Source organism: Mustela lutreola, chromosome 6, assembly GCF_030435805.1.
Source record: "Mustela lutreola isolate mMusLut2 chromosome 6, mMusLut2.pri, whole genome shotgun sequence".
In the NCBI taxonomy this organism is placed as follows: Eukaryota; Metazoa; Chordata; class Mammalia; order Carnivora; family Mustelidae; genus Mustela; species Mustela lutreola.
Genome location: NC_081295.1, coordinates 120,180,826 through 120,204,440, shown reverse-complemented (window position 1 = coordinate 120,204,440; position 23,615 = coordinate 120,180,826). Strand labels below are relative to the sequence as shown.

General features: G+C 55.8%; 4 protein-coding genes across 6 annotated transcripts; 1 reads left to right on the top strand and 3 right to left on the bottom strand.

The window, feature by feature from the left end:
* The first annotated feature begins 99 nt into the window (after positions 1–99).
* Positions 100–1,435, top strand: PFDN6 (prefoldin subunit 6). 3 transcript variants are annotated; one of them, XM_059178675.1, is made up of 5 exons: positions 100–151; positions 297–446; positions 694–764; positions 844–968; positions 1,191–1,435. In XM_059178675.1, the coding sequence occupies exons 2-5, from the start codon at positions 383–385 to the stop codon at positions 1,318–1,320; spliced, it is 390 nt and encodes a 129-aa protein (XP_059034658.1). In that variant the 5' UTR covers positions 100–151; positions 297–382; the 3' UTR covers positions 1,321–1,435. The 3 variants fall into 3 exon arrangements, with proteins under 3 accessions (XP_059034658.1, XP_059034659.1, XP_059034657.1); XM_059178676.1 differs by having other exon boundaries at positions 118–151; positions 368–446; XM_059178674.1 differs by lacking the exon at positions 100–151 and having other exon boundaries at positions 158–446.
* An 804-nt stretch (positions 1,436–2,239) lies between these two features.
* RGL2 (ral guanine nucleotide dissociation stimulator like 2) lies at positions 2,240–9,650 on the bottom strand. Its single transcript, XM_059178640.1, has 18 exons — positions 9,499–9,650; positions 9,081–9,280; positions 7,699–7,782; positions 7,269–7,447; positions 7,088–7,138; positions 6,704–7,001; positions 6,182–6,433; positions 5,984–6,087; positions 5,801–5,885; positions 5,653–5,721; positions 5,371–5,445; positions 4,810–4,842; positions 4,586–4,707; positions 4,394–4,489; positions 4,186–4,297; positions 3,787–4,077; positions 3,032–3,146; positions 2,240–2,921 (listed from the first exon to the last, which is right to left on the bottom strand). The coding sequence occupies exons 2-18, from the start codon at positions 9,237–9,239 to the stop codon at positions 2,710–2,712; spliced, it is 2,337 nt and encodes a 778-aa protein (XP_059034623.1). The 5' UTR covers positions 9,240–9,280; positions 9,499–9,650; the 3' UTR covers positions 2,240–2,709.
* Positions 9,651–10,363: 713 nt separating this feature from the next.
* TAPBP (TAP binding protein) lies at positions 10,364–19,595 on the bottom strand. Its single transcript, XM_059178667.1, has 8 exons — positions 19,324–19,595; positions 19,034–19,204; positions 18,550–18,804; positions 12,914–13,312; positions 12,186–12,527; positions 11,995–12,084; positions 11,843–11,880; positions 10,364–11,478 (listed from the first exon to the last, which is right to left on the bottom strand). Exons 1-8 carry the CDS (start codon positions 19,358–19,360, stop codon positions 11,467–11,469), a joined length of 1,344 nt encoding a protein of 447 aa, XP_059034650.1. The 5' UTR covers positions 19,361–19,595; the 3' UTR covers positions 10,364–11,466.
* Positions 19,596–19,730: 135 nt separating this feature from the next.
* ZBTB22 (zinc finger and BTB domain containing 22) lies at positions 19,731–23,126 on the bottom strand. The gene is made up of 2 exons (XM_059178653.1): positions 23,011–23,126; positions 19,731–22,310 (listed from the first exon to the last, which is right to left on the bottom strand). Exon 2 carries the CDS (start codon positions 22,238–22,240, stop codon positions 20,330–20,332), a length of 1,911 nt encoding a protein of 636 aa, XP_059034636.1. The 5' UTR covers positions 22,241–22,310; positions 23,011–23,126; the 3' UTR covers positions 19,731–20,329.
* Between the last annotated feature and the right edge of the window lie 489 nt (positions 23,127–23,615).

The window sequence follows — 23,615 nt, the reverse complement described above, 5'->3', positions numbered from 1 at the left end:
CCTAAAATATCCCGAGTCCAGTCTTCTGGCGGAACGCCTTTCATTAAGCCAGAACTACAGTTCCCAGCATGCGTCAGAAGACAGCTTCCGGCGCCGTCTTTTCCCAGCATTCTTTGTTTACTTCCAGGTTTAGTAATAGTGAAGGGAGAACGTGAGTAGGGTTGGGTTACGGTTGAGGGTTTTGGGGTCTTGCTGCGCCCGCCACGCCCTAGGGCCAGAGTAGAGAGCTCTCCCGGACGGGGTGAGGCTGCGGTGCTCCGGGAGGCTGCCTCTCAAGAGTGCTGTCATTTCCTCAGGCCAGGCCGAAAGGGAAGTTCGGGTACCTTCCACAGTGTGAGACCAAGCGCCCCTCTCCCGCTCCCCGCAGGCCTTCGTCCCCGCCATGGCCGAGTTAATCCAGAAGAAGCTACAGGGAGAAGTGGAGAAATATCAGCAGCTACAGAAGGGTAAGGGAGCAGGGTCGGTGCGGCCTCACCCCAGTCCCTTCACTCACAGCCCAAAGCCAAGCCAAGAAAATGATTTTCACTCGAGGCACCGCGTGCATATCCTTCCCCATCACAGTGCTCTTCCCCACCCACTGACCTGCCGCGGCATCCTTGTCTACTTCCTCAGCTCCATTTTCTTCTTACCAGGATTGGCGTCAGGCGGCCCATTTGAGGTTTCTAATCAAGCCTTTTTTTTCCCAACCCCCAGACTTGAGTAAATCCATGTCAGGGCGGCAGAAGCTTGAGGCGCAACTAACAGAAAATAATATCGTGAAGGAGGTGAGAGAGGACTTGTGGGGGCGAGGAGGGACCTGTACCGGCTGTGGTTCTGATCACGCATGTCCCCTCCCTTCATCAGGAGCTGGCCCTGCTAGATGGATCCAACGTGGTCTTTAAACTTCTGGGTCCTGTGCTGGTCAAACAGGAGCTGGGAGAGGCTCGGGCCACCGTGGGGAAGAGGCTGGACTATATCACAGCTGAAATGTGAGTCTTTGTTCTGCCACCCTGCAATGCACCTGACACCGCTGGCGTGAAGGGGTTGAGGAGCCATTGTAGAGTAGCTCCCGGGTAACCTCCTCTTGTCCAGTTCCAACAAACCCTCCCCCAGATGTCAGGTTTTCCATCAATCTCTTCCTTGCCTTCAGTGTTCTCAATAATAAGTCCCATGAATTTCTCATTTGCTTTGTCTCTCTTCTCTCTCCTCAGTAAGCGATATGAATCCCAGCTCCGGGACCTCGAGCGGCAGTCAGAGCAACAGAGGGAGACCCTGGCTCAGCTGCAGCAGGAGTTCCAGCGGGCACAGGCAGCCAAGGCGGGGGCTTCCGGGAAGGCCTGACCCTGTGATGGGGGGAAGGGAAGGGGAGGGAATCAGGCAGCTCTAGGGTCTATACTGTAGCTAATAAAATGTGAAAACATCTGGCTGTTTTCTGATCAGCCACTTTCTGTCATAATTGTCTCCCTCCGTTATCTGGGGCCCTTCCACTTTATTTATATATTGCGTGTATTACTCTGTCTGGTCCAAATTCTTGGAATCTCTCTGCAACAGAGTATTCCTTTCTTCTCTCCTACAACTTAAAATCTGACATGTCCCAAACCTACTTCTTGCCCATATGCAACCCTTAATTCTTCCTTACCTTGGTTGGCACAGCTCTTCAGGAAACCTGAGAAGAGCATTTCCAACACAGCAATTGTTGGAAAGATGAGTTTAATTACAGAACTCACAGTAACCTAAACTGAGATCTCAGGACGGAATGTGGTGACCCTCCTCACTATGATTTGTCATCATCCTCCAGAAAGCCCTGGCATCTCTCTTCAGTCAGTCTCTTTCTAGAATTTGTTTGAATGTAGTTTAGAGTGATTTAAAATCCAACATGGAAAGCTTTGTGATGTTGTCAAATCCTCCAAGTTTACACATTACCCACAAAGTTGGCCTTCCATTTCTTTGTCCTAAAATTGTTTCTTACAGATTTCCAACCGGGGGTCGTTCTTCAGACTGATTGCTTTAACTGGGTGACTAGTATTTGATGTGGGTGACAACGGAGGGGAAAAACTTAGGGAATAAAAGGACCCAGCTGGAGAGGTTACTGGGGAGGAATTCACTACTGTGAGGAAACTTTTCACCAACACCTCGCTTTCAGCAACAGGGACAGAAAACATTGAGCCCTTTCTTGTTCCTTGATGTCCACTTCCAGCCATCTCCCCACCCCAACTCCCAGCTGCTAGACCATATACACTGCAAGGACAGGACTGGGAAATAAAATTTAGGTAGTGTTTTGGTTTATTATCTTAGTGTCACAGTGACAGGAACACCTAGAGTAGGAAAAGGAACTCCTACTAGAACCCACTTCTTGCCATCTTCTCTCCCCAGGGCTCAGAGCCTCTAGGCTTTTCCTCTCCCCCTCCTTATAGGCCTTTCCTTGGCCCTTGGCATGCTAGGATGTGGCCAGGAATCAGGAACTGATCCCTTTTTCCAGTACTAGCTGTGTGCTGCATTCATGGAAAGTAGGGAGGTGACACAGGTATCCAGCTTGGTTACCGAGATAACTAGTTCCCACAAAGCTGGTTCTCTCGGCCGTCTGGTGAACCAATGGCACTTCACTGCCCCAGGGTGTCTGGCCACCCTTCTGGATTTCTTGCCAGTGCAACATGACCACCACCATTCAGGATGTCTCCCCACATCTGGTATGGTCACCAGGAGTTCTGCTGAGCTGGCAGGGCTTCCTCCTCAGAAGAGGGCCCGGGCAATCTTCCTCCCTGTGGCCTTGATCCTGGGAAAGGAACCCCCTCCTCCCTCACTTGGGGGAGTTCCTGAGGCAGAAGGGCTGCTGGTGAGAGCCAGTGTAGCAGTAGAGGGCCTTCGCCGTTGCCGTAGGAGGAAATCATGTGAAGCTCCATCCATAGCATAGAAGACGTTAGCCGAGGGTGGGATGGTCAGCTCTGTGTGTTCAGAGAGGGAGCATCAAGAACAGACATAGCCATTCCCGCCACAACCACCACAAGTGGGCAGCACTCTCTTCCAGAGTCTGCCTTCCCTCATGGCCTCTGACCTCGCTCCCCTGGTAGCAGCTGCACGAGCTCGTACTCCGAAGCCACCGCATAATCCCGATTGTTTTTCTTAAGGACACGACTGATGACACTTGGAGCCTTGTCTTGGCTTGTCACCTGGTAGGACAGGAGGCCAAAAGAGCAACAAATTGGCCATCACCTCTGCTTTCCACCCTTTCAGCTCTAACCACTGATTCCCAACCAGACGTGGTTACCCATGTCAAACACTTCAGAATGAACAGGGAAACCCTATATGGTAGCTCCCTGTACTCCACGGTGTCCAATAACATAGGACTGCTTCCCTATGAAGAAACTGCTGTAGGTTCTGACAAACAAGTGAAATTCAAGGTGCAGCAGCTAATGCCAAGTAGCCTTTAAAATAAAATAGCTGAGGGGCACCTGGGTGGTTGACCTTCCAACTCTTAGTTTTGGCTCAGGTCATGATCTCGGTCACAAGATTGAGCCCACACTGGGCTCTGGGGTGCTGGGTGTGGAGCCTCCTTAAAATTCTCTCCCTCCCTCTCCCTCGGCCCCTTCCCACTCCACCACTTGCGTGCAGGCTCATGCGCATGAGCTCTCTCTCTCTCTCTCAAAAATGGAAATAAAAAAATTTTCTAAATAAAATAGTTGCCATAACCAAAGGTCAGAACTAAAACTAGACTTATCCTCCCCGTTGGCTATTCAAACCTAAGACAACACCCATAGTCCCACAAGGCATCCTCCTTCACCCCCACCCCCAAGCCCGCAGCGTCCTCACCAAGATGCTCTTGTACACACTGCCATCTTCTCCCAGCTCCATCTGGACTCGGATGATTCGGCAATCAGAGGCCCCTGGCCCAGACCCCCCACCCCCATATCCTGTCCCCTTGGAGGCCCCCTCCGCACCCCCACTGAGTGGGGAGCCACAGGAAGCGGAGCGGCGGTGACCTCGAGAGGGCCTTGGAGAGGAGGCTGGGGGAGAGAGGTGGCTGGGGTCAGCCGGACTGTGCAGGGATGGAGTGCTCTCCAGGGCAGAGTCCAGAGATGAGACAGACGGCCACTTCATGTGCTAGGGACAAACAACATGGGGGACCAGCATGAAGGCAGAGAGGTCAAGGAAGAAAGGTTCACAAAGGCAGGGTCAGTGTTGAGGTCTGAGGTCAAGAACAGAGCTCACCTGGGCCAGCCGAGTCAGCAGAGGGGCAGGGGTTCCAGGTGCCTCATCTCCCCCCACGCTGGGGCGGTCCCAGGAGACCAGGGGAGTGGGTCCCCCAACAGAGCCCAGAACTCTGGAGTAGTGAGAGATTGGGAGGGTCAGAGGAAGAAGGGCTCTTCTCCCAAGGAGCTTCGCCAGGACACTACCCCCCAACCGCTGACTCCCTCACTCTGTCCACTGCGAGACGACCAGCGTCGGCCGAAGCACACGCGGGGCAGGAGGGTCACTGGTACCAGCTGGTTCCACCTCACAGGACACTTGATGGCTGGGAGAAGGACCAGTGGGCAGAGGGCAGGATGTGACACATTGATCCCCACACTCAACCCGAGCCCTGGAGTCCCAACCTCATCCAGTCTATCACCTCTGGGCCTCTGTCAATGGCCGGAGCCCATGAAGCCACCGCTGGATATCGGGATCGGGTCGGAGGTCATAGCCACGACATTCATTCTGGAGCCGCCGCAGCTCAGAAAGGACAGCGAACTCCTAGGAAGGAGCCAAAATTCAGGGACCCCTGACTCTCCCCAGTCTCCCCATCCTGGGACACAGCTAGGGCTGTCTGGCATCCAGCCCAGGCATTCCCCTCACCTTCCTCCGCTTGTCGAAATTGATGTATCCATTCTGCAAGAATAAGGGGGATGGAGTGAGGCCCAACCCTGTCACGGAGGGAACACACCCACCCACGTCCGCCTCACACACACTCCAGCCACCAGGTCTCTCAGTCCTCTGCCCCTCCCCTTGCTCCCCGTCACCCTGTCCTACGAGTGATGTCCATTTCACAGCTGGGCAAATTAGGGCTCAGAGAGAAGGAGGAACTTGCCCAAGACCCCAGTATCTGTTTCTTTAACAAAGGCTACGTATGCTTACATTTCAAGCACGCTCCAAGCACCTGCTGAGCAGTAATTCACCCAACTCTCATAATAACAGACCCGCGCAGACACTCTCGCTGCTTTCCCATTTACAGATCACTGAGACACAAAGAAGCTAAGCTACCTGCCCAAGTGACAGAACCAGGGTGCTGACAGTCTGGTTCGAGCCCTGGAGTTCTGGGCTGACAGCCTGCAGCACCTTTCTGGAAGGTCTGTCTGACCCCAAGGCCTACTCATTCCTTCATCACAACGCACACATGAACACACACACGCCACTGACCTCCAGCTCATCCTTGGAGGCTGCATCCAGCATCACAAGGTCCTTCAAGAAGGTGCCAAGGTATGGGACCACACCCTGAGGTCAGAGGTCAGGATCAGCCACATGCCCCACCCCCCCTCTGATGGCTCCACTATCCCTCTGCACTTTCCTGTCCCATGACCTCGGAGGACAAACTTAACTCCACCCCCCACCCCCTGCTATGTGTCCCCTAGCCATCCCTCAGACCCCTTCCCCACACACACTCCTTCCTCTTTCACAACCACCCCCCAGCTAGTCACTCACCCCACCCCGGGAGCCAGACCTCGGGGCCTTCTTGGAATTCGGCTCCAGAGAGGGCTGCAGCTTCACCTCCTGGTGGTGACAGAACAAGGAGGTTTGGGTGTGGGTCAGGGGTGGGGACAGCTGCGAGCGCCAGCGAGCAGGGCCTCACCTGTGAGAGGAGCTCCCGGCTCTGGGAATAGTTATCCTCCTCAGAGAAAATGTGGCAGAGGCTGGAGAAGACTCGGAGGCTGTCTCTGGGGGGGTGGAGGGCAATAGCCGTGAGGCTGGGCCAAGCTCACCCCCACGCCTCTTCCCAGCCCTCAGCTCCCATCCAGTGCCCCAGACTCTCCACCTGGCTGCTTCCCCCCAGGCTGCTCGAAGCCTGTGGATGGGGCTGGACTGCAGGGCCGACACAACAGCATAAACTGAAGAGAAGTTTCGGAGCAGACGGCACTCCTATGGTAGGGGTAGGGGCGTCACAAAGGGAGGCCTGAGCTCTGGGACCTCTCTCTACACCAGGGTCCCCAATAGGGCCAAGCCTCTTTCTTACCTCTGCCACACGGATCCACTTCTCCAGGAGCCGGGCCCTCTGGGGAGGACGGAGTGGCCGAATGGTCACCTCCCCGAGCCCCTCTCCGGTTGAGGTAGCCCCCAGGACAGAGCTGACCACCGCCCCAGCCACCTTGTTGAACTGTGTGACAGTGGCTCGGACAGATGGGCAGAGGTGGGAATGTCCTGGCCGGTCTCTGTGACCCCACAGGCTCCCCAGGCACTGAGAGGGGACCAGACTGAGAAACAGCTCCTGCAGGACAGAGGGCAGACGTTAAATCTCAGAGTCAAGTGAGGTCAGCCCTCCGATATCAGGGGCGCAAGGATCTCAGATGGCCAAGGAACTGCAGGGGCGTGGGGTTTGAAGGGTAACAATCAAGGGCAACAGGGGAAAAGTCAAAACCGAGTGGACAGAGGAGCCTGGGAGCCGGTTCAGGAAGGGTTGGAAGCAAGGAAAGGATGTGGAGTCAGGGAGAGGTTAGCAAGGGGGCAGGGGGCATGGGGTAAGAGGTCAGGGTCTCACCGCATCTAGCAGGGTCAGCTGTTCGGCCAAGTGGTCAGCGAGGAACACCAGGACATCCGTGGGGTCAGCAGGGGGATCGCCGGGGAGGGCCAGGGGCTTAGGAAGGTCGGGGGCCTGGGAGTCCACCCGGGACCGGAGGTTGCGGATGAGGTCAGCGCTGCCCCCCCCAACACCCGCCCCTGCTGCATACCCGGTCCGAAGCAAGAAGCTCTCAAGCCGGTCAAGCTGACCCTTGACCTCAGAGCCAAAATCCTCAGGGTGAGAGGCCAGCCAGGTTGACAGTACAGAGATGGCTACCCTGGGAGAGCGGGAAGCCAGGAGTCAGAGATCAAGCTGCAGCTCAGCCAGAGGCATCGGTGAGGTCAGCAGCCACAGGTCACTCACCCTATTGTCCTCTCTAGTTCACCAGTAGGATGAGATTCAAGGGCTTCCAGCCTGGGAAGGAGAAGGGATCCTATCTGCCCATTTTTTCCAAACCCCCGGTGGCTTTGACTATTTTGGTGGGATTTCCTGGCTTCAGAAAGTCCAGACACCTCCACAACCCTTGGCCCTTTATGACCCTGACCTGTCAGCCATAAGCCCTAGCAGGGCCGGTGTGGAGGTGAAGGCCCGGTGGGTGGCCAGGAAAGCTGATGTGAAGGTCACGTCAGCCCCTGATGTCCGGGCATCCAGCAGGTGTCTGACCAGGGCCTCCAGAGTGCCGGCTCGGAGCCTTCTGGAGGAACGTGGGGGAGGTGTCGGGGCCTGGGGGAGACAGAGGAAAGTCACTGACCCTTTTTCCAACTCAGCCTCCAGATCTCTGAGGGATATCCCAGACCTAGGAAATGGTCCAGGCTTGTTAAATTAAGATTCAGAGAGGGCCAAAAACTTGACCTAAGTCACATGGGTTCAGTTCTCCAGACCTCTGACTTAGCACTCTGGCCAAAAAGTTGGGCAGAGGAAGAGGCACTGGGAGGTGATGGGTCAGAGATGAGAAGCCTGAGTCAGGATCTCACCGAGGGATCGGGAGGCCGATACTGGCGGCTTGTGACAGTAAAGGTAGCACCATCCTCTTCCTCATCCCAAACAGACACAGGGGCCTGGTGGAGTAAGGAAGGGAAGTCAGACAGTCCCACACCACCCCCCCACTGCCCCCAGCCCTCACCCCCAGGCCCTACTCCTCCCTCTGTACCCCTCACCTGTGGTGGCGGGGGACAGTACCAGCGAGTGCGAGGGGTGGGGGGGGCTGGTGACCCCAGGTCTCCCCCACTGGGGCCCAGACAGCCCCCCCCAAGCCGCCTCAGGGCCCGGTGGAGTCGAGGGGGTGGCAGTGGGGGGGCGGGTGGAACGCAGGAACCCTGGGTCTGGAGACCGCTGTAGCCCTTTCCCCCCAGAGCTGAACCCCAACACAGCACAGAAGCAAGGTGCAAAGAATAGGAGGGAGAAGCAAGAGAGGCAGAAAACCAGAGGCAGAGGCCTTGATAAGTTGGAACCCCAGTCACAGGCACAGCCGCAAGCTCCGCCCTCCCCCGCAGGAACTGACCAAGCCCCAGGAGTTAGTCCTTCCCTTTAGCCCCCGTTCCCCGGTCCCTCATTGCTGGGAGACCCCCCTCAAGGTGGCGGCTCCAATCCCAGTACAGGAAGGAGAAGGGGAAGTTGGGATGATGGGGGGGGGGGGCGCCGGCAGACTCAGAGAGTCACGTGGCCCCAGCCCCTCCCCCAACCGATCCCGAAAAACCAGCCCTGCCAGTCACCCTGCCCTCACCCAGTCTCCGGACCCAAGAGTCCAGGGCCTCGGGGCCCCGAATCCAAGTTCTGGCCCCTCCTGAGGCCCCAAATCCTGCTCCTGGCCACACCATTAGTCCCGGAGGAATGCAGGTGACACCTCCCCCCACCCCAACTCGGCCTGGTATCTACCCTCCAAAGTCCAAAAACCTGGGCTTCCCGCCTCCACTCTTTGCCCAGCGGGAGAGGGGGAGGGGTCACGAAATCGAAGGGTTCCCTCCCCAATCCCAGAGTCAGTGGAGCCGGTTACTGTGGAAACAAACCCCTCCCCGCCAAACAAAAACAAGGAGGGCGACAGGGACCAAGACACGGTGCCCAGAGAGGCAGGCACAATCAGGCCGAAGCAGGGAGAGACAGAGACTCGCAGGACAGAGAGCCAGACGCTCTGGCAGGAACAGGGACGGTTCCTGCGGGCAGGTCCTGAGTCACACTGCCACGGGGAACCACAGAAACTCCGGGACTCCCCGCAGCCGGCAGACAGGCAGACACCCAGCTAGAGGCGCGGAAATAACTGAGTCTGGGAGGAAGAGATGAAGGGACACAGAGGCACGAGACCAAGGTGGAGAGTCTCCGAAATGTATACCTCCCCGACTTCCCACCACTCGCGTCTCACCTCGTCTTCTTCCTCCTCCTCCTCTTCCTCCTGCCCCCCGCCCACGCCCTGGCCACCTGGGCCCCCACCCTCTTCGGGGTCTCGGCTCCGGAAGCTGCTCAGCACGACTCCCCCGGGGGGACTCGTGTCCCAAAGCAGCCGCAGGGGCCGCGGGAGCATGGCCGAGTGAAGGAATCAGCGGGGTCGGGCCATGGGGGCTCCTGGGGAGAAACGGAGGGGGGTGCAGGTGGAGAGTCAGGTGGGCGCGGGGGATCGGGGAGGGGAGGGACGCGGGTAGGTGCCTAGGTGACCGTATGGGAGTCCTGCGGGGGGGGGGGGGGCAACACAATAGTGGAATATGGGGATCCCTGGTGCATTTTGGGGATGGGGGGTCACGAGTACGGAAACGGGCAGGGTCACAGGGTGCTCTGGCTCTGACCTGCTCGGGAGTGGTGGGAGCAGCAGGGATCCCGGGCCGCTGTTCCCGTCGGTCTCCGGTCCCCAACCGAGTCCCTGGACCGAGTCCCCTCCTCGGCTTTTCCTCACCCCCCGTTACCCCCCCGCCAGGCTCCCGGGCCCTCCCGCCCTTTCCGCTCCCCCCCACGTCCGCCCGCTCCGACAGCAGGAGCCAGAAAGGGAAGGAAGTGAGGACAGGAGCCAGGGCCGCGGACTAGGGGAGCGCTGGACGTCCCGCGGCCGAGACCCAGCAACCAGGGTCCTCAGCTCCGCTGTCCTCGGGGCCCCCTCTGCGGGGATACTGGGGCCCACGTCGCCCCGCACTTAATTGGAAAAAAGATTCCCGTCTCCAGCTCCCGAGGGAGGACAGGAGCCGAAATTGACATTCCCCTCCACCCTACAACACCGAGGCTAGAACTCCCGTGGGAAGCGTTTTGGGCCGAGAGGGATGGGTTACTCCACCCCGCGGGGTTACCCTCCCCACCCACACCCACGCGTGTAGCGGACCGGAATCCACTCCGCGTTTTCCGAGGAGCTCGGGGTTCCCGCCCTCTCGTAAGGGGGCGGAGCAGGAAGCCGCCACTTCCGGTTCTAGGTTCGGCTCTCCCAGGTTTCCGGCGCCCGGCGCTGGTATGCGTGCTCCCTTCAGCTTACCCGCGCCCCACCGAAGCCTGCTGCTAGAGGGCGTCCTGCCCGCCTTGAGTGGCGCTCGACCCGCAATGTTCCGGAGGGTTGGGTGTCGCCAAAGCATTTGAGAGGTCGGAGGTGATTGGAAGGGACCAGAGGTGGCTATAAGAGTCTTGTGCTTGCTTGCAAAGGGGACCCGTGGGGTAGAATGAGACACCCTGTTGGGAGCACTAGAACACAACTTTATTCCCACACGATTAGATCGCTTTCCGCGTGGGTCTAGCCGACCGTCCGCCCCCTCGGAGGTCCCCAGGCCAGCTGCCGCTTCCTTCATCCTGTAGTTCTTTGGTCGAACACCTGCTTTTAAATTCTTAGGACGAGAAAAGGACTAATTTCTTGTGTTGAGCGCCCTCCAGTGGGCGCCCGGCCCTCTGCCGGATCGGGGACACGCCAGGGGACAGACAGGCACGTTCCTGCAGTCAGGCAGGGAAGACAGGCATCTGACAAGGAATCGCACAATCACTTAAATACAACTGTGGTGAACCGCACGAAAGGGACAAGGGTTGGTCTGAGGGAATAACGAGGCTGACCTGGCCTGGAGCCTAAGAAGGGCGAGGGTGGAACAGACAAAGGGAACAGACCGGGGAAGGTGGGAGCCATTGGAAAAAAAGAAAATTGACATCGGTGTGACACTGAAATAAGGGCTAGAGGGTACCAGGTAGGATTGAAGAGGCAAGTGGTGGCTCCAGAACGGGAGTTGCCTAGGCCAGGACAGGAAATGGATTTGGTTTCTAGAGCACTGGTTCTCCAAGTGTGGCCCTTGTCCTCGAGGTCCTGGAGACTATTTCCATGGGTGTGCGAAGTTAAGGCTATTCATAACAATACTGCGTTTTTCACTTTCTCCAAAATATCGTACCACTAGAGTTTTCCAGAAGCTGTCTACTGACATCATTGTCCTCACAGCTAAAAGAACGCAGGCTTGCTTACTAAGCAATTGATGCTACTAGAACTTACTAAATAGCATAATTTACTAAGTTCTAGTAGCATAAATATCTCTAGTTTATCACCCACATAACCAAAAGCTCTCTAGCATTCTTGACAATCCTTAGGCAGGCCTGAGATGAAAAATTTTTGAGAACCACTGCCTTAGGGCTCTAAGAAAGGAAATGCTGTAGGTCTGTGTCCTTCGAAAAAGCATTCCAGCTGCTCTGTGGAGAGAGGGTGGAGAGAGCATAAGCAGATGATGGTGTAGTATTTGGGGGTGCTACTGCAGTAACTCAGGCCAGAGATGATGGCGGCTTCCCCAGGATGGTGATGAATGCCCTCACTGTACTTTCTGGAAGAGAAATAAAAAAGGAAGTGAGGCATTCCGGGTTTTAGAAGACGAGGTGAAATGCTCATGATTGGTCCAGAGATAAATGAACCCTCATGGGCACAGAGGGTGGCAGGAGAACAGGGCTCCTAGTTTCTGTGGGTTTTCTGGCTGGCAGACACTGGGCGGAGTGCTTTAGCCTAAGTAATTTTTTTCATCCTTAGGCTCAAGGAAACTGAGGTGTTAAGTAGAACATTCAAAGTGGCAGGAGTTAACCCAGGTCTGTGAGAATTCCAAATCCAGGGTGGAGTTTGCATGAGGAGTCCCTGGGTGAGGAATTATAGAGAGGCTCAAATGGGAATGGAAAGAAAAGAAAGAGGACTGTTACCTTCTCCTCTGAATCCTTCAAAGTGGACTTGTAGGCAACTGTGGAGAGAGATTGAGAAGGGATGGTATGAAGTAGTGGTAGGGTAGAGGGATAGGTGGCAGGCTACTGGGAGTAGGCAGGGACTGTCACTGTGGCCATGAGGGTCAACTTACCAGCCCAGCCCAGTGCTTTGATGAGCCCAAGGAGGAGAAAGGCAGACAGGAAGAGGCCCACACCATCCTCTAGTGAGGGCCCAGAGAGACCTGGCAGGTGGAAGGGGGGACAGTGAACTCAGTATCTTCCCAGGTGCCAACATCCACCCCCACCCTACCCCTGGCAGCTCCATCCTCCTCCTGACTCCTACCTGCCACCTCCAGGGTGACCTCAGCACTGCGCCCCAAGGCGGGCAGAGTGGGGTGGTGGACACGACAGGCATAGCGTGCCCCATGGTGTTTGGCCGTGACCGGGATGGGCTGCAGGTGCGCGGAGAGGCTGACAGAGCCATCTGAGTGGTGGCGCAGGGCAGAGAGCCACCTCTGCCCCTCGGCCTTCTGAAAGCTGCCCTCTGGGCCGCCCCGGAGCTCCCATTCCACCTCCAGGCCCTTGGAAGGATAGTAGTGGGACACATGGCAGACCAACTCAGGGGGTGCCTCCCCGGGGGGAGCCCATACAAGAGGTGCCGGCATCAGGGAGACTTTGGGGGGCTCTGGGGAGAAAACAGGAAAGGAACACGGGGGGAATCAGTCCATGTCTGTCCTCCCTCAGAGACCCTTAGTTTGCCCTATGCTCTCCCCCAAACTGAGATGGGTTTGAATTTTTTTTCTTCCAAGATGGGGAACCTGCTGTCTTCCCACTGGTGCTTCATCGGAAACCCCATGCTAAAAGCCTCATTCTCAGGGATGTGCTATTCTTCAGATATGAGAACCTTCATCCCCATCACTCAGATTCCCAGGGACCTCCCCCCACTGCCCCTCTGACTCCGAGAGACCCCCATCTGCCTCCTGCCACTCATGCAGCACCGTCTTCTTTGCCATCATGGTGTTGATCCCTGTGCCCACCGTTGACCCGTGGGGATCCCTATACCCAACTCACTCTGTACAGCAAGCTCCAGGGTGACCTGCCCTTGCAGGTACGGCAGGTGTATAGTGGCGAGATAGGCACCCTCCTGGAAGGGCCGTACTGCAGGCAGCCAGAGGGTCCCATTTCCAGTCCACGGACCCCACGGCTCATCATCATCCCAGGCGGCAAATGCCACGGCCCCCTCTTGGGGAGTTGGCATCTGTTCACACAGCCCTGGAGTTGCAGCCAGGAGCAGGTGCCCCTTTCCCAGGTGCTGGTGTCGCCACTCTAGCCCGAAGGGAGGGGGACCTGGGGCCAGAGATGTAGCAGCCTCAGAGGTGGGGGGCATGTAGGCAAAGTTCAAGTCCAGCAGAGCATCTTGTCCCAGCTGGATCCGAGGGACGGGGCTGTGGGTGAGGACAGTCAGCACAGCTGAGGAAGTTGAGGAGCGGAGAGAGTGGAAGGGGCAGGAGGGACAGAAAGAACGGGAAAAAAAATAGAGAAATAGAATTATAGGGAGGACCCAACTCAAGTTCACCCACCCCTCAGAGGATACCTCCTTTTCTGATACCCACCACCTTCTAGTCCTCCCTGCAAATCCCCCTTTGTTCTGGGCCTGCATGGGACCCAGGGTGGCTAAGAGTGAGCAGACAGGTCCAGAACAGGGGCAATGAGTGGGCACAGCCATTGAAGGCTGGTCTGAGCACAGAACCTGCTCAAGTTCTGGGGTCTGTGGGCTGAGTGCACTTCTGACACAGCCTGAACCAGTCCCGTCTCCATGCCCCACACTTAAAGAGCCAGGCCTTTCTTGGTTTGCTCGAGAAGGCTGGGATAATTCAGGCTATCAATCCTCTGGTGCTGTGCAGAGCACTTACTGACTCTGGAAGGTTCTGGCTCTAGCCTAGACCTGGACACAGACCTCTATGCTCTGCTGAGACAGGGGATGCTAATTAAGTTCCTGGAGCTGGGCCACACTGGTTAATCCCTACTCTCCCACTATTTATACAGCCCCATGGGCTGGTTGTTTCACTTTGCCATGGCTCAGCTTAGTCTCCTAAATAATGAGATAATAATGATGGTAATAGTACCTATCTCATGGGGTTGTCATGAGGTTTAAATCATTTGGTGCCTCTTGCTACCAGATTTATTCAGTTCCAGCACCTGGATAACAAAGACACCTAGGGGCGCCTGGGTGGCTCAGTTGGTTGAACGACTGCCTTCGGCTCAGGTCATGATCCCGGACTTCCAGGATCGAGTCCCGCATCGGGCTCCCAGCTCCCTGGGGAGTCTGCTTCTCCCTCTCACCTTCTCCTCTCTCATGCTCTCTCTCATTCATTCTCCCTCAAATAAATAAATAAAATCTTTTTTAAAAAAAAACTTTAAAAAAAAAAAAAAAACAAACAAAGACACCTATATCTGGAAGGTGCTTGGAACAGGGCCCAGAATACAGTAAGGCCACCAAAGTGTTTACGGTGATTACATCTAACCGTAATCGTCAGACCAACTTAACGTGCCCCAACTCAACAGCATTTCTGCAGCATTCCCTCACCCCACTACAATGCCCATTCCCCCACCCTAATGAAAGATCACCAGTAGCCCCCCAGACACTAAAGGCAAACACTTGACATCACCAAGACTCGTCCTCCAGTTCTCTCACTCGACTAATATTTACTGAACACCTATGATGTTCAAGGTAGAGGACAGAGCGGTGAATGAGACATGGACTGCCCTCAAGTTTCTTATGGTCTCGTAAGGGAGACAAAGGAGCAAACTGGCAAATATAACGTACCATGGGCTGCCCCCACCAGGCACTAATTCAATCTTCCTGAGAGATCCCACCTCTGTCTCCAGCTCAAGTTCTCACCAAGATACCTAAGGACAATTACAACCTCCTCTCAGGTCTTCCTATCCTCAGTCTCCCTCTTCTTCAATTCATCGTCCACACTGGAGCCACACAGTGTGGCTACACGTCTGAGTCAGTCACATGCCTGTTTAAAAAACCCAGCTACCAACGAAGCGGGCGACTAAGGCACAAGCTGGAGCTCAACGAGCCAGGCTCAATCCCCAGCCTGGCTTCTTACAAGCTGGTAGTTCTTGGACAAGTTCCCCAAGTGCTCTGTCTCAGATCTCTTCATCTGTGATCTGGGAAGGATATCAGTACCTCGTTCTTTTGGTTGTTGACAGGAATAAATGAGGTTATGCCAATAAAATGCCAGGACCTGGCTATAGAAAGTTCAGTAAATGTTAGGTGTTGCTATTTTCAGTACAGCCATCATCCTCCTCACGGTCTTGCTGGGTATCTCAGGAAAATCATTCAAGCTCTATTTCATCTGCTCAATGATCTGATCCTTGCCTACCTTTGTAAGAATCAAGTAAAATAGCAGGCTTTTGGGAAAATGACAGGCGTGTATGTGCACATGCAGATATGCATACCTACACACAAAACTTCTGATGATTCACTGTCACCTATAAAGCCCAGATCTCAGGGCATGTGATAACCTAGCCCCCAACCCACCCTCCCAGACTTCTCTTGCACCCCAAGAACCAGCTCCAAAGAATCCCTTTCTGGGTCTAGTAGAAACTCTAATCATTGGGCCTTTCTTTGCTATGGTCATAAGGGTCCTTCAGGTCGCTCTCCATTGTCTCCCAAATATTTAAATACTCCATGTCCCTCAAGGTCAGTTCTCCTGCTCCTTCTTCCCAGAAATGTTGGTCCTTCACATAAAAGTATTACGTAATTTTCAACTGTGATTATGTAATTTTTAATCGTAGCTTCTGAGCCCCACAAGATGAAACTTCTCTCGACCTCATGGGATAGTTTTTGTTCACTAAGGTAAAAAGGTAGGCCGTTCATTTCATTTATCAAAATCCAGAAACATACTTTTGAACTGTTAAAAACGATCCACAAGATTAATAAAATCTGAAGGTTTTATGGCTTAATTTAACCCTTAACCTAACAGAAGTCTTTCACATTGGTTGAAGGAGCAGTTTTAGATGTGCATCCCACAAGCAGGACTCCAAGAAATTCAAATATAAATGCAACAGACCCAGAACCCCAAGGAAAGTCATATCTGTTTCTATAGCTTGCGTTATATAGGTTTTTGCTTTTCTGTTAATAAACTGAATGGTAGGGGCACTTGGGTGGCTCAGTCGGTTAAGTGTCTGCCTTCAGCTTGGGTCATGATCCCAGGGTCCTTAGATCGAGCCCCATGTCAGGCTTCCTGCTCTGCAGGGAGTTGGCTTCTCCCTCTCACCCTGCCAACTGCCCCCTGCTTGTGTTCTCTCAAATAAATAAATAAAATCTTTAAAAAAATAAAATAAAGTGAATGGTAGTAATTATTATAAAGCATTACTGAAAAAATTTAAGTCCAAATCTAATCAAGTTTCTAGATCTATCCAATTCAAAGGAAGTATGGAAGGAAAAGGAACAAGGAGGAAAATGACACAATGAGGAAACACTCGGCCAAATACAGAATATGGGGAGTTTTACAGGACAAGTGACAAGCCAAGAGCCTTTCAGGAGTTCAGGGCAATTACAGAATAATGGAGACTTAAGAGACAAAACTGTTATGGACTTCATATCTGGGGTACCCCCGCCCAAGTTCATTTGTTAAAGCCTTAACCCCCAATGTGACTATACTGTTGACCCTTGAACAACACAGGTTTGAACTGTGAGGGTCCACTTATATGCAGGTTTGGTTTTTTTAACAGTACAGTAATATAAATGTATTTTCTCCTCCTTGTGATTTTCTTTTCTTTGTGATAAATTTTCTTAACATGTTTTCTCTAGCTTACTTTAAGAACACAGTATGTGGGGCGCCTGGGTGGCTCAGTGGGATAAGCCGCTGCCTTCGGCTCAGGTCATGATCTCAGGGTCTTGGGATCGAGTCCCACATCGGGCTCTCTGCTCAGCAGGGGGCCTGCTTCCCTTCCTCTCTCTCTGTGATCTCTTCCCTTCCTCTCTCCTATTGTGATCTCTCTCTGTCAAATAAATAAATAAAATCTTTAAAAAAAAAAAAAAAGAACACAGTATGTAATACATACAACACATGAAATATGTGTCAATCAACTGTTTAAATTTCAGTAAGGTTTCCAGTAAACAGTAAGCTATGAGTGGTTAAATTCTGGGGGAGTCAAGTGTATGCAGATTTTTGACTGCTAGGGGCGGGGTCAGGACCTGTGACACCCCCCACCCCCCCATCCCAACCCCCCCAGCTGCAGCCCACCACTCCTCCACACACAGTCGTTCAAGGGCCAACTGTATTTGGAGATACGGGCTGGAGAAGAGCTACTCTCCCGACAAAGAGCAGTTTGCCTCTGCCCCTGCCTAGGATGGGGCCTGGGAATTTTTTTTTTTTTTTTTTTTTTAATATTTTATTTATTTATTTGTCAGAGAGAGAGAGAGTGAGAGCGAGCACAGACAGACAGAGTGGAAGGCAGAGGCAGAGGGAGAAGCAGGCTCCCTGCGGAGCAAGGAGCCCGATGTGGGACTCGATCCCAGGACGCTGGGATCATGACCTGAGCCGAAGGCAGCTGCTTAACCAACTGAGCCACCCAGGCGTCCCGGGGCCTGGGAATTAAATGGCCACATAGGTAGAGGTGATGAATGGGTGCTGAGTCCCTTTCCCTGGTCCTGGGGTGATTCACTCTGGGTGGCAGGATGGTGGTCCTGGGGAAGGGAGAAGGGAGGGTTGGCCGGCCAGTTGTGCTGTGTTGTTTACAAAAAAAATGGCACAAGACGCACCTGGCTGGCCCAGTCAGAAGAGCATTGTGGCTCTTGATCTCCAGGTCTTGAGTTTGAGCCCTATATTGTGTATAGAGAGACATCTAAAACTAGGGAAACTTAAAAAACAAAACAAAACAAACCTCACAAGACTGAGGGAAGCCAATGACTCTCCTGGTATCCTACCCCACCCTCTGCTGCCAGAAGGGTGAGCCCCCAGGGACCCCAATCTTGCTTTAACCGCCTACTCCCTCTCAAGCCTCAGCTCGGCAAAGTGCCAGATCCCTGCCCATCAAACCCCGCTGCACCAGCTCCTGAGTGATGCCTGCGGTGGGAGCCATCAGGCCTCCTGTCTTTTCCACACAGGCCAGCTCACCATTTGGTGACCACAGAATCAGTGCGTGCTCACAAGCCATAGGGAAGGGGCTGGCAAGAAGGGTCGACGCACTCGAGTGCAAGAGCCTTTGCCTAGCTAAAGGCCACAGCTCCGGATGTGGGCACAGGTGGGGCTTGGACGCTTGGATGCCGGTTTCGGAAAAAGCGAAAACGCCAAAGATGGCAGTGTCTACCTAGCAAGACACAGGCCTGGGACGAGCGGAGAAAAAAGGTTCCTGCTTCTGAGCTTCTCCCAACCCCATCCCCTTACAAGTTTCTCAAGGTCCCAGAACAGGAAAGTCAGACTTTCTCCAAAGCTTAGCCCTCCAGAACAACACGAAGCCCCGCCCCCTAAAGGGAGGATTGTGATTGTTTGAAACTGGGCAGGAGCGAGAAGAAGCTGTTGAGACCGATTAAACAATCCTAGCCGAACCGCCTCGCCTTTACAAATGAGGAAACTAAGCCCCAACTGGGGAAACGAGTTCACACGGCGAGTCACAGGCTGATCCCGACCCTCAGAATCTACCCACTCTTCTCCACTTCCACCCCCCCTCCGCCTGCCCCTCTCTACCTGTTGCCAAGGTGCAAGGCTCGGGCTGAGGCTCGGACTGTACTCTCAGGAGGCTGGAGAGGCGGAAGATCGAACTGGATATGCTGACCATGAGCCAAGTCCCCTCCAGGGACCGCGGGCAGCTCTGCTCCGAGGTCAGGCCCCTGGCCCAATTCGCCGAGGCGGGGAACGGGACGTAGTGGCTCAGCTCGCAGTGGGGCGCGGGGGCGTCCGAGGGGTACCGCCTGAACGCAGCCTGGAGCGCTCCCGCGGGATCTGTGAGCGGGGAGAAGGGAGTTGCGCTGGCAGTCGCCGCCAGAAAAGGGACGGGGAGGGCAGCGTCCCGGGAATCCCGAAGGCACAAACTACCCAGCAGTGGGAGATTTAGAGGTAATCCAGACTTATTTTACACGGGGAAACTGAGGCCCGAGATCACAGCGCGACCTAAAGAGGAGGGGGTTTCGGTGGAAGTGACAGAGTTGAGGGTGAGTCCGTGGTAACTCACCATGCACTTTGAGGTAAAGCTCGGGTTCGAGGTCCGGCCGGGGAGGTGGTGTCCCCGGGCCCTGGCGCAGCAGCAGCGCGGCAGGTTTCTTGGTCAGGCGGCCCCCGCCCGCGTCCTCCACCATCCAGCACTCTATCACCGCGGGTCCCGCCGAGACGGCGGTCACCAAGGCTGGGGGAGAGGGGCGCGAGTGAGGGGGCGACACGCCCCCCGCATCGGGCGCGTGGTGGGCTCACTTCCCTCCACCTCCCCCCATGTTCTTGGGCCTTTGAGTCTCGGGGTTCGCTCACCCAAAGCCACGGCGAGGAGCAGAGACAGGGGCTTCATGGCGCCGCGATCTGCTCAGCCCCGATGCCTCCACTTCTCCCTTTCACTTTCACTTTCCTTGAAAGGCCGGCAGGAGAGGCGGAGGAAGTCCCCTCTCTGGTAGGGTGAGGGCTCGCGGGCGGCAGGTGCTTTCCGCGTTGGCCGGCCGGGGATCCCGAAACAGTAGCTCGGGTTCTGGCAAGGGGACCTCGGGCCGGCCCCGCCCTCTTGGACCACACAGCACCACCTGGTCCCGGGGCGCTCCCCAACCCCAGGCTCCTCCTCCCTCCGCCCCCTCCCCCAGACTCTGATTCCCAGAGTTTGGTTACTCCGCCCTCCCCCACCTGCGCCCGGGCCCCAGCAAACACAGAGGGGCTGTTGGTAAGCCGAGTGAAATGACCAATAAATATTTTAATCACCATTTAAAAAAAATAAGATTTAAAATAAAAACCGTGTACTCTTACGACTTACTCCCTCTTCGTCTTCACTCCCTCCTCAATGAGAATACAGCTGGGGGCCCCCAAGGAGGGATAGGAGGGATGAGGGTGGAAATATAGGGCATGTCCTTAGGGAGGTGGGGTAGGTTCTAGGACAAGGGTGGGGCTCAAAGGCCTGGTCCCCACAACAACACAAACACAGACTTCAGGTACAGACTACAACCACCTGACCCTTGACCCTGTGACTCCAGGATGCTCCACGGCCCCCCCTCCCTCCCCCCACCATATGTGCCCTAGTCTGGAGCTGGGGGCTTCAGTGCACCCATCTGAGGGGAAGGGGACTTAGTTCCTTGGATACGTTGTGGGAGAGGGGCTGAGGAACTGACTGGGGTGGCTGATGGTGCAACATGGTTCCCCCCTCCAAAATATATACAAGTCCAGAGAGATAAGGAAGACATTAAGCATGGTGGGAGATCACCTGAGGGCCACAGCAGCCCTGCCTTGTGCCCCCTGCTTCCTCCATCCAGAAAACCACCTCTAGGAGCCCGCCCCTTCAGTTTGTTCCTCCACCTCCACCAAAGCCCATCTCCACCTTGTGCACACTGGGTGGGGACCAGACCCTTCGGCTGGACTGGGGCGTGGCCCCACTCACCTCATCGCCACTGCCCCCGCCCCCACCAGGGGACTCTCTCTTGGGTGGCAGGGCTGGCCCTACTGGGCCCCCAGGTCCAGGCCCACTCCCGCCCCCGCCCAGGCGGTGCCTGCGCTCACAGTGTCCCCGGTGGCGCATGAAGCTGTCTCGCCACATGAACTTCTTGGCGCAGACACCACACTCGTAGGGTTTGAGGCCTGTGTGCGTCTTCATGTGCTCGGTCAGGTGGTGCTTCATCTTAAACTTTTTGTTGCACACGGGGCAGTCAAAGGGCCGCAGGTTGAGGTGCATATTCACGTGCCGATCGCGCATGCTCTTGTGGGAAAAGGCCTTCCCACAGTGGCACAAAAAGATCTTATTCCCATCCCCACTGCCTGTCCCTCCAGGGGTCCCCCCAACACCACTCGGCATGCCCAGGGCCCCGGCCGAGGTGCCCCCCAGGGTCACCGCCCCATGTTCAGCTTGGTTCCCAGGTGGCTGTCCTGGAGCCTGTGAGGAGGAGGAGGAAGATGAAGACGATGGGAAGACTAGGATCTGATTGCCCTGCATGTCCAGGGGAAGCAGGGGCCTCGGAGGGTGGGAGGGGGCGTAAGAGGAAGGAGTTGGCCCCCCTGAATCATCAAGCCCAGCCCCAGGACCCCCACCCTCATAGGAGCCAAAGTCATTGGAAGACTCACAGAAATTGACCTGCTCCTCTCCCTTGTCCGGAGGTTCAGTTAGGGTCCGGACATCACTTATGCTAAGGGTAGCCTCGGGTCCTCCAGCCTCGGGAACCCTGGAGCCACCCCCCAGCTCTTCATCTTCATCATCCTCACAGGTCAACACCAGGTCTTCCTCCTCCTCATCCTCTTCCAGATCTGGGTCTTGGGGAACCAGGGGTGCTGGTGCTGGGCTGTTTCCACCCCGCTTCACGTATACCCAGTGCTTCTGCGGCATGATGCTGGGTGGTGCGTAGGTAGGCCGCCGGAGCCCAGCCCCGGGAACCACAGCACCCCTCCCATCGCCACCATCGTCGCAAAGCTCATCTGCCTCCAGCAGCAGCTTCCCCGAGGTGGCTCCCCCACTGCCAACCACAGGGGCTGGGAATACAGGGCCACCTCCTCGGCGCTCCCCGCTGCCCACTGCAGAAGCTGCAAATGCCTCTTGGGAGGAAGAGGAGAAATCAGTGGACTCCCGGGGGCTGAAGTAGTTGCTGCTGCTGGGGGACTGATTCTCACTGGCCCGGCTGGAGGCATGAGAGCGCACAGAGCCCATGGTGGCGGGGCCCACAGTGGCCCCACTCCCTGATGGGAGCCCAGCCCCAGGGACAGTGGCAGAGGTGGCTGCGGCAGTGGTGGCGGTGGTGCTGGTTGCCGAGGCCCGGCCTTCACGGAGGAGTTCGGTGCACTTATCCACGATGTGCCACATTTGGAGCACCGACCCCACTGTGAGGAAGTTGACAATGTCAGCAGCAGCCATGCTGAGGCGGCCAGTGTAAGCCGAAGCCAGGACAGTCTCGAAGGCGCCTGGGTCCATGACGCTGGGCAGTGAGATGGAGGTCATGCCCTTGAGTAAAACCTGGTCGTGGAAGTAAGGGGAGGAGGCAGCCAGGACAGCACGATGAGCCCTGAACTCCCGGCCCTGCACTCGGATGGACACATCGCAGAGCTGGCCCTGTAGCCGCTGCTGATTGAGGGACTCCAGGAGGGCACTGGTCACCTCAGGGAAGGACACGTGTACCACCGCAGCTGCAGGCAGGGGCAGTGGGGGTGGGGCCAGTGACAGAGGCAGGGGCAGTGCTGCCCCACTGGGAGAGAGAGGAGATGGTTCCATGGCGTGGAGGGAGGGGGTACCCCCCCAGCCACAGGAACAAGGGGAAGGAGGAGGGCGGCCGGGGGGGTCTCTGGGAAGAAAAAGAGAGAAGAATGATAACATCTCATAATGACAAAGTCCTTCCCTTTACAGTTTAAAAACATGTTCACACCCTTTATCTAACTGATTCCCCACAATAGCACTGTAAGGTAGGTATCCCTCTCAACCCTATTTGATAGATAGCAAACTAAGGTTCAGAAGATTAGGAGACTATCCAAGATCACACAGCCAGTAAGTGACCATGTCAGCAAACGCATAAGTCCTGACTCCAAATCCACTGCTCTTTCCTTGGATATTAGAGAAATAAGGTGGTCTTGGGGAGTGGGGTGCCTCTCCTCGTAATTTCCCATTTGCCTGAGAACCTGACTTTCCAACATTTACCTTATTGGTGTTTTGCACCCTTTTATTGGGAGGGGGGCACGTCTGCTCCTGTACTGAGAACCATCCCCCTCTTCCTGTGTTTTTTAGCCTATCCACCCCACCCCCAGCACGTTCTCGAGCCAAGGCCCCCTTTGCCCCCCGGCTTACCTCTAGCCCCGCCCCTTCAAGACACGCCCCTTGGCCCTTTCGGTCCCACCTCTTCAAGACCCACCCCCGTGGCTCTCTCGGCCCCGCCCCTTGCCTACCCCCGCCCACACAGGACCCCGCCCCCCTCTGCTCCGCCCCAAGCGCTACTTCGACCTCCTCTCCCACCCGGAAGGCGCCCCCCAACCCCGCGCGTCCCCGCTTACCGGGCCGCGCGCCCCCGGGCCCCCCCGCCCCTCACTCGGCGGCCAGAGCTGCAGCCTGGGCCCCTCCCGCCGCCATCTTGCGCCGACTCCCTCCGCCCTCCGCCTCCGCTCCGCCTCCCGCCCCTCCGGCTTTAAAGGCACAGGCGGGCACCCCCGCCCGTGCCGCTGGGCGATGCTTGGCCGACTCGGACACTTCTCCTTTAAAGAACAGAGGTCTCATTCCACCTTAAAGGTAATAGGCCTCTTCCGCTGCTGAAGAACTCAGGACTTGGTGGTTTGGCCGAAGCATTCATTTCCCTTTAATTCTGCAAGCCTGTCCTTCCCATTGGCCAAGGGCCTTGGCCATCGCTGCTTAGGCTCCGCCCCTGAACTGTGGCCACTAGCGGGTTTGCACGATCTAATTGCCCTGCTCTCCTGGCTTCTGACTGTCCCCCTGAAACCCCGCCCCCTTCCTCCAGGCACGGATTGGCCAAATAACCTTGAGTCGGCCCCTGATTGGCCTTTTTACTCCTACCGCTCAAAGTGAGAAAGTAAAGCGTATTTCGGACGCCCAAGCACTTTTTTTTTTTTTTTTCCAGAGCCTGGCAGAGGGCAAGGGGAAGGCC